Raw genomic sequence first — 20,712 nt, forward strand, 5'->3', positions numbered from 1 at the left:
TGCTCCAGCTGTGGCTCCGGGCGCGTTTCGTTGAGATCGTGAGCTTCGGTTTTGTTAAGTTCCTCTTTCGTCCCTTTTGCGCTCTTGCTTCGCAGACTTTTCGGTGATAAAAGCTCTTCGTCCACCTTTTCTCAACATTTTTTACTTTTTCCCTTCGTTCAGGAATCGTCATGTGCCGTGTGACTGGGCCATTACACCCCTGCTTAAATGTGTTCATCACCGCCCCGTAGTTCACGGTCACACTGCACTAATCGGCTGACAAAAGCATACAAGTAAGTTTATAAGGATGTTGTTTGTAATAACTTTGCGATTACATTCACCCCACATTTCTCCCGTTTCAGTTCAACTCAGTTTGATTAACTCAGTTTATGTAGTAATGTGTCAAATGTGCTTCATTGCGTCGGTCACGCTTTTTATTAAGCCCACATTGTGCAGACCTTATTTCTAGCATGAAAAACTTTCGTTTACTGCTAAGCGGTTGAAACTTTCAGATTCACTGGTCGTCCGGAAGGGTTCTGGGAATTACTGCCGTTCGCCATTAACCCTCTGGGGCCGATGCTGTCGTATACGACGGCTGGGACCAAGCTTTACTAAATTGTAAATAACTTTTTAATGATATGAGATAGAAACTTACTCTCTTGGTACTCCTCATAGAAGATGTGTGATGACGTGTGCAGTGTGTGTCCAATCGTAATTGGTTCTCCGTCACATGGTTTTCCAAAATCCAATCGTAGGACAGAATTACCTCACGTGATATGGCAAAGATCATTTACAGGAGTGATATCTTACTAGTTGGCCTGTTTGAATAGGCCCCTAACTGCTCCAATTGCATTTTTTTGAACTTGAAAATTCTTCTCTGTTATAAAGTTAATCAATATGAGGTCAAAGCTTCAGCTTTTAGCTCATACCTTTTTTGTTAAGGGTCCAAAAAAGAACATTTTATTCATTTAAAAAATAATAATATCGGCTGATTTATTGGCTATCGGAAAATCAGCCGATTTATCGATTATCTGCATTTTTTTCATCCAAATATCGTTATCGGCCTCAAAAAAAAAATCCATATCGGTCAGGTTCTAGTTAGGATAAGCGGCTGTAGTTAGCAGAGGTGGGATGAAGTCACTGAAGTCATCAATCTGCAAGTCCTAAGTCAGCTTGCAAACAACTGGTGGTCAATATGACTTGAGACTTGACTTGGGACTTGCCGATTTATGACTTCAGAGTGACTTGATTGTGACTTTGTCCTACCTCTGGTGGTTAGCAGTTTAGGAATCTATGTATCAATAGCTAATACAAGTACACAGCTTCATGATCACATGACCTATGTTGACTAATGAGAGAGAAGCCAGGCACAGATATAGCCTCTGCCAACAAAACAAAACGATGAGACTGAAAACCAAACTTGTGGGAGCGCTGTTCATGGATCAAGGAGCATTTTCTAAGTTTCAGAAACAACTTACCACTTACAGAACTACATCTGGTTTACACACACACACACACATATATATACATACATACATACATACAACCCCTGGCAAAAATTATGGAATCACCGGCCTCGGAGGATGGTCATTCAGTTGTTTAATTTTGTAGAAAAAAAAAAAAAGCAGATCACAGACATGACACAAAACTAGTCATTTCAAATGGCAACTTTCTGGCTTTAAGAAACACTATAAGAAATCAGGGAAAAAAAATTGTGGCAGTCAGTAACGGTTACTTTTTTAGACTAAGCAGAGGGAAAAAAAATGGAATCACTCAATTCTGAGGAAAAAATTATGGAATCATGAAAAACAAAAGAACGCTCCAACACATCACTAGTATTTTGTTGCACCACCTCTGGCTTTTATAACAGCTTGCAGTCTCTGAGGCATGGACTTAATGAGTGACAAACAGTACTCTTCATCAATCTGGCCCCAACTTTCTCTGACTGCTGTTGCCAGATGAGCTTTGCAGGTTGGAGCCTTGTCATGGACCATTTTCTTCAACTTCCACCAAAGATTTTCAATTGGATTAAGATCCAGACTATTCGCAGGCCATGACATTGACCCTATGTGTCTTTTTGCAAGGAATGTTTTCACAGTTTTTGCTCTATGGCAAGATGCATTATCATCTTGAAACATGATTTCATCATCCCCAAACATCCTTTCAATGATGTAATGACAGCCATCTTCCCAGTGCCTTTACCTGACATGCAGCCCCATATGATCACTGACTGTGGAAATTTACATGTTCTCTTCAGGCAGTCATCTTTATAAATCTCATTGGAACGGCACCAAACAAAAGTTCCAGCATCATCACCTTGCCCAATGCAGATTCGAGATTCATCACTGAATATGACTTTCATCTAGTCATCCACAGTCCACGATTGCTTTCCTTAGCCCATTGTAACCTTGTTTTTTTCTGTTTAGGTGTTAATGATGGCTTTCGTTTAGCTTTTCTGTATGTAAATCCCATTTCCTTTAGGCGGTTTCTTACAGTTCGGTCACAGACATTGACTCCAGTTTCCTCCCATTCGTTCCTCATTTGTTTTGTTGTGCATTTTCGATTTTTGAGACATATTGCTTTAAGTTTTCTGTCTTGATGCTTTGATGTCTTCCTTGGTCTACAGTATGTTTGCCTTTAACAACCTTCCCATGTTGTTTGTATTTGGTCCAGAGTTTAGACACAGCTGACTGTGAACAACCAACATCTTTTGCAACATTGCGTGATGATTTACCCTCTTTTAAGAGTTTGATAAACCTCTCCTTTGTTTCAATTGACATCTCTCGTGTTGGAGCCATGATTCATGTCAGTCCACTTGGTGCAACAGCTCTCCAAGGTGTGATCACTCCTTTTTAGATGCAGACTAATGACCAGATCTGATTTGATGCAGGTGTTAGTTTTGGGGATGAAAATTTACAGGGCTATTCCATAATTTATTCCTCAGAATTGAGTGATTCCATATTTTTTTCCTCTGCTTGGTCTAAAAAAAGTAACCGTTACTGACTGCCACAATCTTTTTTTCTTGATTTCTTATAGTGTTTCTTAAAGCCAGAAAGTTGCCATTTGAAGTGATTTTAGTTTTGTGTCATGTCTGTGATCTGCTTTTTTTCTACAAAATTAAACAACTGAATGAACATCCTCCGAGGCCAGTGATTCCATAATTATTGCCAGGGGTTGTATGTGTACACATACACCATTCATTAAGTCCTGATGATTTGTCAACGACTGATATTTAGTGTAAATTAACAGCATCTGTGGTTCTGTCGTCATGCTAGCTAACAGCTCAAGAGATAAACAGATTAAACTCCAACACACCTGAAAACCAGAGTAGACAGAAGCTGCCAAGCCGTATGTCCATAGAGAACATAATATAATGTAGCTATTTAAGTTTATTTTGAAACATTTATACCTACTTTAATGGGGCGCTCCGCCCTCTTCTTTTTCAGAGTAGTTAGCGTCAGGAAGAAATGACAGAAGGAAAAAAAATGTACAACTTACCGTCATGGTGAATAAATCCAGAGGCCAAGGTAAAGACAGGATAAAAGTAGTTATCTTACGGGAATAAGACTTTTTGCTCTAAAAAGTTCGACGCTGGTCAGCTAACACTCTCGGCAAAAACTTTAGTTCGTCGCACTTTAGCCGAAAAAAGATAAAACCCCTCCATTTATCCCCATGTTAACTTTACCGAGCAACTCGCCCTAAAGCCGATTGATTATCTTTCACGTTTGTACCCAAAGTACATTTTTGTCCGGCTAAACCACGGAGAAAGAGACAAGACTACTGCCGTTTAAGATGAATTTCAGCACTCTGCACTGCGGTTCTTTGGTGCCTTGTCACTTCCTGGGCGGATCCGCCAACAGCGTTACAGAAAACAAGCGCACCCTGCTGCCCAGTGCCCAGTAACAGACGGTTGCCCAGTTCCGGATCACCTTTATTAAAGTCCGCTATACGGAGCCATAATGCAACTGAATGTCCTTTATTGTGTATTGTTGTATTGGGTATTTGGATGTTATTTAGCTGAAAAAGTCTGGGTGGTGTAGCCCTTCTACTTAAAGTGTGAAGCCACATTATGTGTGGCGCAAACATTTGCCAGAAATGGATCACTTTTGTCAGTTCCGGATCACGACACAGTGTCACTTTGGGGTCATTCCTGGCATCTGGCTGGAGCCCTTCTAATGCAGAATGATACACACTGTGCCTGAGAATGTGTTTTGAACACAAAATGATATAAATTATACTTATTAAATGAGAATTTACTTAGTTTCGAAAGGCGCCGTTATACGTTTTTACGAGCAAAAACTGAAGTGTGGAGGTGAGATTTCTCCCGAATTAAAAAGTAAAAGCCCCCACATTCATGCCCATTCGGCAGTGGGTTCTTAGCTAACATTAGTTAGCTTACCTAAACCTATGTAAGCAACTGTTAGCTCTAGGTAGCTAATGTTAGTTAAATTTTAACTTAAACCAAAAGGTTTAATCTAGTGAATGTACAGTCGGATTTAAAAACACCTGAATGTAAAATGTATTAATCAAGCCAGACAACTACCTTCTGGGGTCAAGGGCATTTTATTTAATTTTCCATACCTTAATTTTTACCATACCGGATACTAAAATGCAAAATGGGGCCTAAAATTACAGTACATTTCGCTACATGCACTCAATTATGACAAAACAAACTTTATACCATAGATTACTCACATAAAATATGTTAAATGCAAAATTGATGCCACAATCCTACTCAGAAGCCAATACCAACATTTCATCCAATTTTGCCGATTATTGGTTATTGTCACTAGGTGGCAGCACATTTGATCCCACTTTGCATGTTATAGCAAGTCATCACATAAAAAAAAAAAAAAAAAAAAAAAAATTGTGGACCACCTAACTGCCCCAAATATCCAAAAACAATACATCTGTTTACCACTCCAAGAGTATATTACGATCTATTAGACCTTGGAGTTGTTTTTAAATAGTTTGAGTTAGAATGCTTTTAAGTGAGAATATTAGTTTAAAATGTAATATTTTACCAATATACTCACAGACCACTAAGGGTCAATCACAAACTGTCAGTGGTCTGCAAACCACTCTGAGAAAAGGTAGTTGAGAACACCGTGTTGAGACATGATTTACCTCTAAACTTGAAAATACGAAAATTAGGTTTTTCAAAATTCTTCAGATCCTTAGTTAAAAATACTCATGTGGATAAACTGTTTCCGTGTTCTGAATTGGTTTACCAAAGTCTTTGGGTAAAAAAAGTAGTGTAATACATGGAAGGAAAAAAAAATCTGATCAGTGTATAAGAAACATTCAAAATGAGAATATGTAATCTTGTGTATTGATTGAAAATGTCACTGTACATTACCAAATTTTTGAGTGATTTAGATAAAATCACACTAACTAAAGACTGCATCCTACATATCAAGCTTCATTCATTCCATTTATACTATACGTTTTTGTAGAGACTCCTTATCCATCACTGTTGTTCACTTTCATACCATGAAATAAATAATGGACAAGGATTTGTGATCATTTTGAAATAGTAAGACTAACGTATAGTCACTTTTGTCAAACACAGAAACAAGCACTGGTAAACAGATCTACTGCACCATGTAGCACAAGTATAGATAGTACCTTTAAATCATTACCCATAATGCAATATATTATTATCCAACAAATCATGCAACAGTGCATGTGTGCAAAATTGTTGGAAGTGTTCCAGTTCTACATTGTGCTCTTAATTATTTGTCTTCTTTTCTTGCGTATTTAAGCAAAAATTCACTGTAGAAAAGTTAATAACAGTTGTAGTCTGCCTTGCTGACAGGCTCTGAAGCTTTGGTGATCTTAGTATAACCATATTTCTGAAAGATCTGAAGTGTTAGCATTGAAAATGTGGATCCACACAGATATAAACACAAACCAGAACACTTCAAACTATTTTCTGCACATGCACTGTAGTGGAGCAATTGTAATGATGGGAGTGAGGCAGGCAAACAAGGGGTTCTACTAATGTTAAGAAATGGTATCATCCACTTTAAGTGTATCTGGTCATAAAGACACAAATATTCTCTGTTATAATAATAATAAATTTCTACATCACCACTGGGGGCAGTGTAACATACGAGGTCTATTAGAAAAGTATCCGACCTAATTATTTTTTTCCAAAAACCATATGGATTTGAATCACGTGTGATTACATCAAACATGCTTGAACCCTCGTGGGCATGCAAGAGTTTTTTCACGCCTGTCGGTTACGTCATTCGCCTGTGGGCAGTCTTTGAGTGAGGAGTGGCCCACCCTTTCGTCGATTTTTTTCATTGTGTAGGAATGGCTCAGAGACTGCTGCTTTGTTTGATCAAAATTTTTTCAAAACTGTAAGGCACAATTGAGTGGACACCATTCGATAAATTCAGCTGGTTTTCGGTAAAAATTTTAACAGCTGATGAGAGATTTTGGTCTGGTAGTGTCACCGTAAGGACGGCCCACGGCGCCTGACGGCGATCTGCGCTTCGAGGCGGCAGCGTCTCGCCATTTCAAGTTGAAATCTTCCACATTTCAGGCTCTGTTGACACAGGAAGTCGTCAGAGAACAGAGAACTTTCAGAAGAAGTCGGCATGAGGAGTTTATTCGGACATTCCATTGTTAACGGACATTTTGTAATGAAAGAACGTGCGGGCAGAGTCGCATGTCGGGCCGGACCCGACCGCGGGGGGGTCCGCGACAGGAAAAACACCCCCGTTGGAAACCTTAACGGGCAAGTTGGAACATGTCCAAGCTGTTAAACAATTTCTCAGTTACTCACTTGTTGAAAGCCATCAAAAGCCGCCTGAATTTTACAAATGGTTTTCAACACGGAGGTGTTTTTCATGTCGCGGCGCACACAGATTCACCGAGTCGTCACGGAAACGACTCGGCGAATTTGCGCGCACATCTTTCATTAAAAAATGTCCTTAAACAGTGGGAATGTCCGCATAAGTCCTCATGCCGGCCTCTTCTGATCTTCTCCTTCTCTCACAACGTCCTGGGTGAATTAAGCCTTAAATTAGGATGTTTTCAGGTTGAAACAGGCCGACGACGGCGCCTGGAAGCGCTGCACGACGTCCTGCTCCGTGGGAAGTCCTGCAGCGACAGAAACACCCCATAATCTCTCATCAGCCGTTAAACTTTTCACCGAAAACCAGCTTAATTTCTCGAACATGTCCACTCGGATATTCCTCACAGGTCCAGAAAAAATTTTGATAAAGCAACGCGCGCTGTCTCGAGCAGCGTGTGAAACAAAGGAATGCAGCCGAGAGGGCGGGACCACATCTCACTCAAGACCTGCCCACAGGGAAATGATGTCACCGACACGCGTGAAAAAAACTCACGCATGCGCACGAGGGTTCCAGCATGATTGGTGTAATCGCATGTCATTCAAATCCATATAGTTTACAAAAAAATAAAAGGGTCGGTTTATTATCTAAGAGACCTCGTACCTGCACCAGAAAACATAAAAGAAGCCTGGAGTGGAAACTGTTGCACTTTATTAGCGTGTGATCTCTCCTGGAACAGTTACGTCAAATTAAAGACGGCAATTACCTGGATTTCCTTTGCACTAAAATGCGGCTGCATTTCTTAATGTAAACATTAAGCATTCTCATCTACTCCGTTATTTTGTTATCTGACTGTAGCAGTAAATTCAACCAATCAACTTCTTTCTTTAACCAATAGAGAGCATGAACTGTTGGGACTTGTCAAGGATGCAAGTCAAAAATTCTCTGCGTTGTTGAAATACCCATAATTCTCTTCTCTGTATTGGTCAGAAAAAACACAGACATGCCGCAGAGTAAAAGAAAACACCAACCATAAGAGAGTGTTCACATTTGTAGTTCATTTTATCATTGGAGTCTGGTTCTACACTAGACTCCAACGATAAAGTTTTATGTCTCTCTTTGCTGATTACTCCACATATTGCAATATATTTTTGTGCATTTTGCCAAGATGTGAACATATGTGGCCATATGATCAAATTTTATTAAGCATTTCTCATTATTGTGCTTCATGTCAACCCACAACTTCTCTAGTGTCCTTTGATTTAATAGCAAAAGACACAACACTGTGGTTCAATGTGTGGAATTCACGTTAGATATTTTGGTCGGCTTATGTTCGCATCATGAATTGGAACCAGATTTAAGGTGGACTGTGGTTCACTTGATTTTTTGTCAACAGAGTTTGAGTGACTGTTCCCATTTCCCTAAATTAAATGAATTATCAGAATAAACATACCACTGTCTGACTGAGGAAAAAATTCAATTAAGACAGATTTTGAAATTTTGTCCAAAGTTCTCAGTAAGCTTCAATGCAAAAATATCTGTTACCAAAAGTTACAATGAAATGAAAAATCCCAGAAATCCAGTAATTTTCAGAAAACTTTCATACCTGCTTATTAAATTAGTGATCAGCTGAGGAAATGACTTAAATGATTAAAAGCAATATTTAGTATTATAATACAGAAGAGAAGAAAAAGTTAGTCCACACCTATACAAACCCTGACGCCCATTGGACCAGTGTTTTATTTCTGGATACACTACAGTGAAGCAGATGAGAGTCTACCACTGGATGGGACTCCAGTCCATTGCAGGTTAACTTCCCTAGGCACGGGTTAGGGTTAGTACCCATTTAAAGCTGGATGGAATGGGAAAATTCAGATGACGTCTTTTGTCCAAGAACACAGACTGGTTGCATGGAAGTAAACCCCTGTCTACATATTGGTAGTCCAACTCTTATCCCACATAACTATGTATCTGCTCTGCACTATTACATATATTTTTCAGATGTGCACAGGATGTTAATCCAATTGATCACAGGATCCACCACCACGCTGAGAAAATCAAGGCTTTGCCCATGAAAATGTCTATTTAATAAAAGCTCACCTTCTCAATTTGCTCTGGGACAAAATATATCTAAAACTGAGTGGGATCACTGACATGGAGAGGTTAGGAAATACTTATCCCAACTAAAAATACCAAACTAATTCACTCATTAAATTTTTCCCTGACTGAAATTATTGTGGGTTGGCCAACAGAGCAGCAAAACTCCCCCATAAAACCTTCTCTGAGTAGCTATTGGTTTCTGTTCAGGAATTTCAACACGTCCCAGCAGACCACAACTGACGAGGCTTAGTCAGTCTTATGAAATACCTTTGGGGTGTAGGCAATGTCTGTAGACACATGACATACTTACAGAAATTTCAGATGGTAAATTGATTAAAATAAATCTTTGCATATTCATGATTTGAATCTGTGCAAATTAGAACCATGTTGTCAGAAAGAAACATTACAGATAGATTTGGAATAAACTTCCACTTACTGAAACATGTACAAATCAAGTTTATTACAAGCATTTGCATAGAGATGGTCCATTAATACACATACAGAAAAAGCTTTGCTGTGAACTTTGAAGAAATGATATCACATACCTGCATTTGTACCAGTCTGTGATGATTACCTTTCCAAGATGTGCCCTCCTCTATTGTGGGACTACCGGACCTCTAGAAGAAACAGCTTGACGTTACGAAGATAATGTTTGACTAAGAGAATATTGAAACCTTCTGAGTTTCACATTCACATACTTTTTAATATCTGCTGTATGGCAGGTAGACGAAGTGGTTAAACATTAGCATAATCTGCAGGTGAAAGCCTGCCCCACTGCACTATGTTTTTATATTGTGCAATGTGAAAGGAGATAAAGTCTTGCTACTTCGTAGTGTATACTGCTGACATCCAATTCCAAGCTCAAGCTATCATGTCTCTGCTGCTACTAACACTTAAAAAATGTCAAAAACCAATAAAGATCTTGATCAGTGGTTTCGCTACCTTGCAAAAATTGACAGGCAAAGTTCAACTAATCAGCTCACAGCTAGTTAGCAGTGCTAACTTTTTGTTAGAGAATTAGCTAATGATTAGATTAGATTTTAGGGTTTCCAGATGGTTTTGACAGTTAAAATATGATTCAAAAAAGTTAGCTGAGTTAAAGTTAGCTGAGTTAAAGTTAGCAGAACTAAACTGAGTGTAAGATAACTGGTCCTCTAATGATTTTCAAAGTTAGCCTATCTGAAAAACTGAGCCACTTATGAAAAATTAAGCTTTGGTAATTAGCTGTTAGCTGATTAGCTTTTCAGATAACTTTGAAAACCATTAGCGACCCAATTAGCTTCAATCAATTTAGTTCTGTGAAGTTTCAATCGGCTAACATTTTTTTTTTTTATAAAGTTTAAAGGTCAAAAACATGTCAACCCTAAAATGGTAAACATTTGTTCTTGTTGGAGTTTATACATTAACCCAATAAACAAAACGGGCACAACATGTAAAGAAAACAAGCATTTCTGTGAGAAGATGGCGGAGCAGCAGGTCGAGCCAAATTGAATGCACAATTACATTCTTAAAATTATTTTCTATGTGTATTTTAATTTCTTAATATTTCTTATTTATTTATAATTTCTGTACTGTGAATAATGGAAACTACTGCTTAATATCATTTATTTATTTACATTTTTAATAACCATCATCTGATCTTTTGGGACTCTCCATGTTTATGCTACATGTTAAAAGTTCTGCTCTTTTCAGGGTTTCAGCTAAATGTTTTAGTGGTTTATCATTTTAGCGTTATCACAGTTAACTTTTCTGTTAGCTGATTAGTGCTTATCAAAGGAAACGTTTAGGTTAGCTATGCCCACCACTGTTAAAATTAAGATTCTCCCAGTCATCCAGTGGCTTCACATTTCCATAAATGCACCATAATTTTCCCCACAATGCACTACGATTTGTGGCATGAAAACGGGTGCACATCAGTTTCTGGTAAAGCCGAGAGCAGTGATGGGGCACAGAAGTAAAAAGTTCCTCCCTTCAGCTGCTCCCTTGTTTTCACACGGGGTTGCCACAGCAGATCCAAATTGAATCTGCATGTTGATTTGGCACAGGTTTTATGCCGGATGCTCTACCTGACACAACTCCACATTACATGGAGAACTGTGGCAGGGGTGGGGTTTGAACCGGGAACCCTCCGCACTGGATAAGGAAAGATAAGGTGCTTGGGATCAAGAGATCAAACTATAGATTCCCAATTCCCAAAAGCACCGCAAAGGTTATAATTCTCTGAACAAACGGAACGTGTCCCTCACAGATCTCAGATGAAATCGCACACTTGAGATGCCGCCATATTTCGAGATGCAAAGCCGCTGTTTTCCTTTACCCCACTTAACATAAAAAAAGGACACATAATGAAGAAATAAAGCAGCAAAAACCGACAACAACAAACAAGGTCATTCCCAAATGAATGTAACGTTTCTCTTCTGACTTTAATACTTGGCATTACTTTCCCACCAAATACATTTACCTGCAATGAGGTGGAGGACTGAGCTCGAGATAAACCACCACTGTGCCATCCTGTATAGTCAGAGTCTCCTGCATTTTCCCACTCTCTGTAGGGATGTTTACTCAGGGAGTGGCTGAAACAAGAAGTTATCGACAGCATCTAATGTGTCCAATCTGATGGCGTAAACATCAAGAAACACCAAGATCAATGTAACAATATTTCTTTTTGAAATGAAAAACTGTCTCACGGAATAGAGGAGTATCTTTTACCAGGGGCACTTCAGCTTTATTAATTTTTTTGTTGTTGTTTGTTTTTTTCTTTGCGGCTGTTCCGGGCACTTTATTATCACAATCTAAACTTTTCAGAAGCCGCTATGTCATTTCTCACTGCAACTCCAGGGCAGAGCAGAATGTGCACGGCACTCTGAAGTGACTAGTGACAAATCTGCTGACTTTTATTCCACACAAACCAGTTAGTTTGTAAATAGTTTTGAGAGGAGCATGTGTGTCAGGTGAGTGGATGAGAGACAGAGGGAAAGAGACAGAGAGAGAGGGAGGGAGATTTACAAGTGACACTCAATACATCAGGGACTGTGAGGAGAAAGAAATGTGTGGCCAGTATTGAAAGGAGTAAATGTGCTGTTTAACATAGTCATCAGTCAAACCACAATTGCTGGAGCCCACCACAAACAACCATTCAAGGAACTGCTAGATACCCCAAACGGACAAAGGTTGGGACTTGTGGATAAATAAATAACGACAAGTGTGCTACCATTATGAAAAACTAGTCTACTAGTAAAAATTAGTCATTGTGAAATCCATAGAAGCCAGTCCACTGAGTTTGTGGCAAAACCTTTTACGGTACATTGTTTGCACATTGTTCTGGTTTTTAATGCATATGATAATTTATAGTCAGAAAGTAGAACTGAAGTGACATTCATTACAAGGTGATTTGTTAAAAGATTTGAAAATGCACATGCATTGTTTTGCATTTTGAGACTATTAGTTAAACAAAAAGGCCATTTCCCTATCATTATTACTGAAGTTTTTTTTTTTTAAAATAGTGTTAAAATGCTGTTTCATCTCTTTACTTAATATCATGTATCATCTAGAATAATGAGCTGAGTGTATTGTCACACCCCAAATAACTAACTTTGGCATTCTTCAAATATTTTAGCAGCACTAGTTTTTCCATTTTTGCCCAATAACCGTTCTTGAAACTCTTGTAGTTTTACCTATATATTGCTGAAAGAAAACACTGACCTCGCTGGTTTGAAGAGTTCTTGTTTCCGTGAGGGCTGGCAGTGCTGAGGATGTCCCATGTAGTCCGATTCCTCCTCCTGATGGATGATTTTGACCTTTGGGAGGTCAGCCATTATGGTGTACTCCTCTCTGTTGCGCCTTGTTGATCCTAAAGACACCTGACCAGACTCTGAGGACTCCAAAGAGCTCTGAGAGGAAGTGTGCCTCCGCATCTGAATGTGTGGTGAAGGAGAAGCACTCCGTGCCCGATGGGAAGACCTGTTGTCCTTCGGGGATGAACGGCAATTCGCAAAGCCTTCACTGCCACGAACAGGTCTCATGGTGCTGGGGCTCCGGGATGTTTCCAAGGTGATAAAACCTATTCTGCCATTTGTAGGCTGTCGAGGTGGCGAAGTGGCACGAGATAATGAGGAACTGCAGAGAGAATACTTGGACTCTCGCCAAGAGGACAGTGAGTGATTCAAGTCAGACCTTGACTCATTATTAGTGTTTTTTCTCTGGAATGAACTGCTGGGGTCTCGATTAGCAGCATTCCTGAGGACAGAGTAACCGGGTGGGTCACTGGTACCTTTCCTAGAGGGAGAGAAGGTGTCGCTGTTGTAGTTTTTGCTGTTCACTAACCTGCTGGAATCAGCCTTCCACAGCGAACTCTGACCAACTGACTCACAGCCTTTTCTTGAAGGCAAAGAACTGTGGCCATCATAACTTCTGACACAACTGTACGTTTGAGACTTTTGTAGCAAGGCTTGACTAGGAGTACCATGACTTTTCCTTGATGGAGATGAATTACAGCTTTTTCGGCTACTACTATTTAATGAACTGCTATTGTTTGTTTTCCGAAGTTGATGCTGACTAACAGTATCATTACCTCTCCTGCCAGGAGAGGTGCAGCGGCTACCCTGACCTCGACTGTTACCTACATTTGCTTCAGACTTTGGGAGCACAGGTTGAGTTGATGTACTGTAATATTTTCTGGTTGGAGACACAGAGCGGCTTTCATATTCTTCGTCATTCCTAGTCACTTGGGTCTTTGGGTTACGGTGCAGAGCCTGATTTTCAATGTCATAGCCTTCTCTAATTGGTGAGCCACAGCGACCGTGGTGATGACAGCCATTCAGAGATGTAACTGAGTCAAACCTGTGAAGATGGGACTGGCTAAATGAGTTGCAACTTCTCTTTGGTGATGAAGAGCTGTGGCTATCATGTACACTATCATAAGTTCTAGATGGGGAGGAATGGCGACTATCATGCTGACGTTCAAGAGGTGATCTACTTTTGGCTTCAGTTTTGTGGAGCGTTGTTTGCCCTACAGGGTCATAGTCTCTCCTCAATGGAGATGAGCTTCTACTGCCTCTGCCTCGACCATGTAAAGGCCCATCTACATGATCTGTTTTGTGCAAGACACTCTTAAAATCGGATATAGGGCTGGATTGGGTTTTGAGTGAAGTAGCAAATGATTTGAAGTTTCTAGGGAGAGTTCCTGACTCAGCACGGTGTATATGTGCACCTGGGAAGGGGGTTCTAGATCCTGGCTCCACTCTTTGTGACCACGCACCACTACCATCACCACCACCGTGAATGTTAGGCCTACTGAGGGAAACAGCAGACTCACTGCTCCTGAATGGTACATTTCCACGTGAGGGAGAAGAAGAGCGAGATTGTAAAGCAGAGCCTTGCCTTGAGGAATCAAAACGTCCTGGTTGTTGACGGGAAGTGACATGAGAAGCTGAGTTTCCCCGGCCATAACTGGTGAACCCTTTTCTGCCAGTAGAAGCCAGTGACTCTGCTATCTTAAAAGGAGTTGGACTTGGAGATCGTGGGCCGACTTGTGCCTCAACCTCAATGGCAACTTCATATGGATCAGGAGGAGGGATCTCCACTGGTAGGTCCTCATTCAGAACCTCTGGTATTGGTCTGTCAGATGCCACACCAAGATTTGGGTTTCTGAATGGAACAATGTCTTTAGGTTCAATGTTTCTTGTGCTGAAGAGAGGATGACCTCTCTCAAAGTGACGGAAAGGGGCAGGTGGACTGTGGTCACGGAGCGAACGGGCTCCTGCTGCCCTCCCTAAGGAAAAGTAGCCACTTGCATGCTTTTCCCTCTCATCTTTTAACCCTGGAAGCAGATGACATTAACAGAATTACAATCAAAGGTTTCCTGACACATCCTAAGCTATATTGTATTACTGATAATTGCCCTGGCATGCCTCGACTAGTGACACGAAACAGCTTTGCCAAAGTAAGCAACACCTTTGGCTGTAACTGGATCTGGATTGGTCAAGTTCACCAAGTTAGGTTAATGAAGGTTCAGCCTGCTAGAGTTGACGCTACATATTTTCAAACATTTGATTTTTTTTTCTTCTCTTTATCATGCTATCCATCTATTCGAATATATAGACATCTGTACATCATAGGTTCTGTTAATCTACTTAGATCTTTACTTGCGACTTCTCATTTACTGTATAAGGAGGAAATATGTCAGTGACTATAATGACTGGCAGACAGAATAATATACAAGGTTTCTAAGTTTCATACACACAAGGGCTTACTGAATTGGCCTCTGTTCTGGGCTTCATCCATCCAGGCTCGAGGACTGGGGCGGTGAGGCGGAGGGTCAAGTCGGGTCATGCCGAGCTGGATCGAACGGTGGTAGATTGGCAAGTATTCATCTTCTGTGCTGCCACAACCACTGAGCTCTTGGTAGTCACTCTGATCAAGACAGCTGTAAGATTATCAGAAGAATAACAACAAGAGTCAAGCGATGGAAAAGAGAGCTCAAGAAAGAGTTGGGGAGCAATAGAGGATGAGAGAAAAGAACAGAAGTGAACATTTAAATGAGGTTAACTCACATTATATCATGCATCATAAGCTTACTCTTACTACCAGAACAGAATGTAGTTTTTTTTTTCTTACATTAATCCAGCATACCTGAGCAGTACAATTATGTTTAATCAATGATTCTGCATTATCCTGTTCCATACCTGTCTGTGCTGTCGTCGTCTTCACAAATGTAAAGCTCACAGTCGGGGCTCAGGATGCACAGCGAGCTTGCGTCGTAACCCAGACATCCTCCGCTGACATCATAGTTGCTGCTCACCACCGACAGGCCATCAGAATCCTCCTGATAGGATGAAAAGTTAAAACACTGCCCAAGCAAAAGTCTCCGTAGTTCCCAGACGTATAATGCGTTTTACAGAGGAAGACACAGTGATGTTGCTCTTAATATTAACTACAGCTGGAAGTAAAAGACATTTTAGAATTAGATCACTCAAAATATACAAAGTGACTTTAAATGAAGGAATGCACATATAAGCTGAAGTGTCCTCTCTGACTCACATGTTCAGTCTGCCATTCGATTAGGGTTACACCTTTGCAACTTGACCTGCCTTCTGGTTCTCCTCATTAATATTTAAGCAGTTTTTTTTTCTTGACATAAAACCTTCTCTTGGAATAGGTTGTCTTAAAAAGGATCTAAAACTGTTAACATCACTGAAAGTGTGATTGGCAACTCCTCCAGGAATCACTTTCCAGGAAAATATCAGTACGCTATAATGAGATCTGCACTATCACCTTGTGGTACCATCGATGAGTTTCTGAAACAGTCATCAGACAAGGGGCATATACCTACACAGTAAATTTTGGAGACTAAAATATACTCTGCCAGGATAACATTTGGTCCCAGTCCAAATAGAGTTAAATACACTATTATAGAGTGAAATCAGGTCTACCGTCTTGTCAAATCACATTTTTCAACCCCAATAACAGTCATTCACAGCATTATAGAGTTGATTTTACCCTGTGATAGAACTGATTAAGCACTGTGATAGAGTATATTTTACTCTGCTAAATTTAAGCATTATTAATACATGCAGTGCATCCGGACTGCATTTATATATAGCGCTTTTCCATCTGCAACAGAAGCTCAAAGTGCTTTACACATCAATGCCTCACATTCACCCTATAAGGAAAGTATTCACAGCGCTTCACTTTTTCCAGACATTTTTATGTTACAGCTTTTCCCCAAATTGGATGAAATTCATTTTTTCCCCTCAAAATTCTACACAGAATACCCCATAATGACAATGTGAAAAAGGTTTGGGGTTTTTGAAATTTTTGAAAATGTATTAAAAATTTAAATAAACTAGTCTGTCTGTATACCCTGCAACAGACTGGCATCCTGTCTAGGGTGTACCCCACGTCGCGCTCTATGTCTGCTGGGATAGGCTCCAGCTGTGATGTACTTATGTACATCACATGTACGTAAGTATTCATAGTCTTTTTTTTATTTTTGACTTTTTTATATTTGAATGCTTAGAAAATGTGGTTAAATCATGTATTTTCTTTTAAGTATATATGTTTTGAGCATTTCAGTCCTTATGATCATGACAGTGGAGACAGACAAGGTCAAAGACATGCAGCAAAAACTTCAACCTAGTTGGGATTCAAACCGGGGATGCTGCAAACAGCACACTGCAGCATGTGGTACGCATCCTAACCACTCAACCATGGGCGTCCCTGCTAAATTGTATTTTCTCTTTAGCCAAAGTTAGTTTCCTTGAGCCAAACGTTGCAACAGTAAATGATGCCAAAAGCATTCATAACTCGCATAGCAAAGGCTTCATCAAAGACAGAAAAGACACCTTATAATTGCACCTGGTGTGTAATTTATATGAGCTATGTACAGTAGTGTTCAGAATAATAGTAGTGCTATGTGACTAAAAAGATTAATCCAGGTTTTGAGTATATTTCTTACTGTTACATGGGAAACAAGGTACCAGTAGATTCAGTAAATTCTCACAAATCCAACAAGACCAAGCATTCATGATATGCACATTCTTAAGGCTATGAAATTGTGCTATTAGTAAAAAAAAAAGTAGAAAAAGGGGTGTTCACAATACTAGTAGTGTGGCATTCAGTCAGTGAGTCTGTCAGTTTTGTGGAACAAACAGGTGTGAATCAGGTGTCCCCTATTTAAAGATGAAGCCAGCACCTGTTGAACATGCTTTTCTCTTTGAAAGCCTGAGGAAAATGGGACGTTCAAGACATTGTTCAGAAGAACAGCGTCGTTTGATTAAAAAGTTGATTGGAGAGGGGAAACTTATATGCAGGTGCAAAAAATTATAGGCTGTTCATCTACAATGATCTCCAATGCTTTAAAATGGACAACAACAAAAAAAAAAAACAACAGAGACGCGTGGAAGAAAACGGAAAACAACCATCAAAATGGATAGAAGAATAACCAGAATGGCAAAGGCTCACCCACTGATCAGCTCCAGGATGATCAAAGACAGTCTGGAGTTACCTGTAAGTGCTGTGACAGAAGACGCCTGTGTGAAGCTAATTTATTTGCAAGAATCCCCCGCAAAGTCCCTCTGTTAAATAAAAGACATGTGCAGAAGAGGTCACAATTTGCCAAAGAACACATCAACTGGCCTAAAGAGAAATGGAGGAATATTTTGTGGGCTGATGAGAGTAAAATTGTTCTTTTTGGGTTCAAGGGCCGCAGACAGTTTGTGAGACGACCCCCAAACTCTGAATTCAAGCCACAGTTCACAGTGAAGACAGTGAAGCATGATGGTGCAAGCATCATGATATGGGCATGTTTCTCCTACTATGGTGTTGGGCCTATATATCGCATACCAGGTATCATGGATCAGTTTGGATATGTCATAATACTTGAAGAGGTCATGTTGCCTTATGCTGAAGAGGACATGCCCTTGAAATGGGTGTTTCAACAAGACAATGACCCCAAGCACACTAGTAAACGAGCAAAACCTTGGTTCCAAACCAACAAAATGAATACCTCGCAGATGTGAAGAAATCATAAAAAACTGTGGTTATACAACTAAATACTAGTTTAGTGATTCACAGGATTGCTAAAAAAGCAGTTTGAACATAATAGTTTTGAGTTTGTAGCATCAACAGCAGATGCTACTCTTATTGTGAACACCCCATTTTCTACGTTTTTTTTTTTTTTTTTTTTTTACTAATAGCCCAATTTCATAGCCTTAAGAGTGTGCGTATCGAGAACCGGTTCCTTTCGGGTATCGTTAAGAAATGATTCGATCCACCGACATCAATAGGCTTTGTGCTTAACGATTCTGTTATCGGTCCTTTAGAGTGGCCGTTGTTTTGGCGGGTGTTTGTCAGGAAAATGATAATTTCTCTACATTGATTACAGACCCTGCAGCGGGTCCTTAATCAACTTTTCTGCAGCGCGGCTTTGCTTTGAACCTTGAACCAATCGAAGCGTGGTTCGCAGATTGAAGCAATGCTTCGGTCGATTGCTTCGTTTATTTCTTTCGCTTAATTTTCCCCCGCTAAAACCCTAAAGAGCATACGCCTGTGAGTATTATTTACCTTTTCTATAGTAAACCGACCTGTTATGGTCTTCTGAAACAGTTGATAGATGTATTTTATAACTTAAAAACGGGAGCGATGCTAACGCGTTAGCATGTCTGTGGCATTTTCAATGTTAAAAGTTAGCATTTAGCAATTGTAGCCGTCATCACGTTCGGGTGCATTTATTTTCAAATTGTAATATTCCTTAAATTTATTTTTGCTTATATATTATTAATAATCTGATTATTATATACAATTTTAGCGAAAGAGACAAAAAGAACCTGAATAGAAACACAACAGAAAATATATACTATCAACTAACATAAATAAATAAATACATACAGAAATAAATGTTTCCTGTGAACACCTAGTGACTCTTAACACCGCCATTTCATCCCTGTCTTATTTAAGTTGAATGACAGTTTGTTTCGGTCAAACCATATTTTCAGTTTGTTAATTTCTTCAGTGATTTCCTCCAGAACTTTCTGCCAAACTAGAAAACTGCTGCATCCTTGTAAGAGCAGAATACTACTGGAATGAATTTGAATACGGAAAGTTGTATTTTTGTTTTCTCACCTAAATGGATGCTGCACTCACTCCAGTTTATTGTCTGGAATAGTCCCAGATTGTATTTCAGAGCTTCTAGAATTCAAACATTTTCGTGCAGGTGGTGTTGGGGGGTAATTTTGGGTTTCAGATTTTTTGTTTTTCACCACTTTCATCCCTGAATATGAGTCGTGATTCACTTTTGTGCGGATTAAAGTTACTAACTGGGACTCCTGTCTTGTTGCGAGAAAGAAACGAGAATCGTCCTCCGTTCTGTTCACACAGCTCCAAATGTTGCGCGGCTCTCTGACAAGTCAAGATAGAACAATAGAATCCAGGCTGAATTAATAACTTCAAAGCGAAACACAGTTTTGTTTATTTTTATTTATGTCCAGAGATCAAGGATACAGTGACTAATTTCATATTTATTTACTTTAAGACTCAAGGAAATACATAGAAAACCTGTAAAGCTTACTTTTAGTACAAAATTCACGAGGTATTGATAAGGGAATCGATAAGGAATCGGATCGATAAGCAGAATCGATAATGGCATCGATATCGATAAAACCTTATTAATACCCATCCCTAATAATGAATGCTTGGTCTTGTTGGATTTGTGAGAATCTACTGAATCTACTGGTACCTTCTTTCCCATGTAACAATAAGAAATATACTCAAAACCTGGATTAATCTTTTTAGTCACATAGCACTACTATTATTCTGAACACTACTGTATGACCATGAAAAGTGTTGCTAAAAGCAGCCAAATTCTTTTAGTCACATTATGTTTCTCTTAGCATTTGGGTATAGGGCTAACAGGTAGTGCTAACCCAGTATGAGTTATGGCTACAATGAGGTTGTGATTGTGATCAACTTTCAGCAAACTCTCTGAGCTCACAGAGGTCACAAGGGTAATGGCGCTTGTGTATGAAGATGTCCAAGATTTTAATCCAAAAAGCATGTGTATTTACCTGGAAGTGTTGAGTTATCACAGCAATGTGGCTTTGACTTTGACCTTTTAAATAGGTCACAAGGGTTACAGAGCATTCATGTGCAAACACGCCCAAGATTCTTGTCGAGAGAACGTGTATCTAATATAAAAGCACCTGCTATGCAGATGATTTTGATCTTTTTGGAGCAAACAAAAAAACTCTTTACCAAAGCTGATGATGTAATTTGCACAGTATGGTCACTCAGGTTATAAAGTAAACATAGGTAAGGCACAACTGCAACCTTA

At 39.6% G+C, this 20,712-nt stretch overlaps 1 protein-coding gene across 6 annotated transcripts in view; it reads right to left on the reverse strand.

The window, feature by feature from the left end:
- The window catches only part of LOC117527479 (TRIO and F-actin-binding protein-like), a 53,376-nt gene that overhangs the window by 29,322 nt on the left and 3,342 nt on the right, over positions 1-20,712 (reverse strand). For 5 of the 6 annotated variants that reach the window (XR_004565540.1, XM_034189843.1, XM_034189841.1 and 2 more), the window contains exons 2-6: positions 15,569-15,708; positions 15,137-15,309; positions 12,588-14,703; positions 11,347-11,458; positions 9,431-9,502 (exon numbers count right to left, since the gene is read on the reverse strand). Coding sequence is in view for 5 of the 6 variants with exons in the window: in XM_034189843.1 (XP_034045734.1) it covers positions 9,431-9,502; positions 11,347-11,458; positions 12,588-14,703; positions 15,137-15,309; positions 15,569-15,708 (2,613 nt within the window). In the remaining variant the exon portion in view is untranslated. Of the gene's footprint in view, positions 1-3,477; positions 3,814-9,430; positions 9,503-11,346; positions 11,459-12,587; positions 14,704-15,136; positions 15,310-15,568; positions 15,709-20,712 lie in introns of those variants that run through there. The other variant, XM_034189845.1, reaches the window with a different exon arrangement.

Source organism: Thalassophryne amazonica, chromosome 16, assembly GCF_902500255.1.
Source record: "Thalassophryne amazonica chromosome 16, fThaAma1.1, whole genome shotgun sequence".
Taxonomy (NCBI): Eukaryota; Metazoa; Chordata; class Actinopteri; order Batrachoidiformes; family Batrachoididae; genus Thalassophryne; species Thalassophryne amazonica.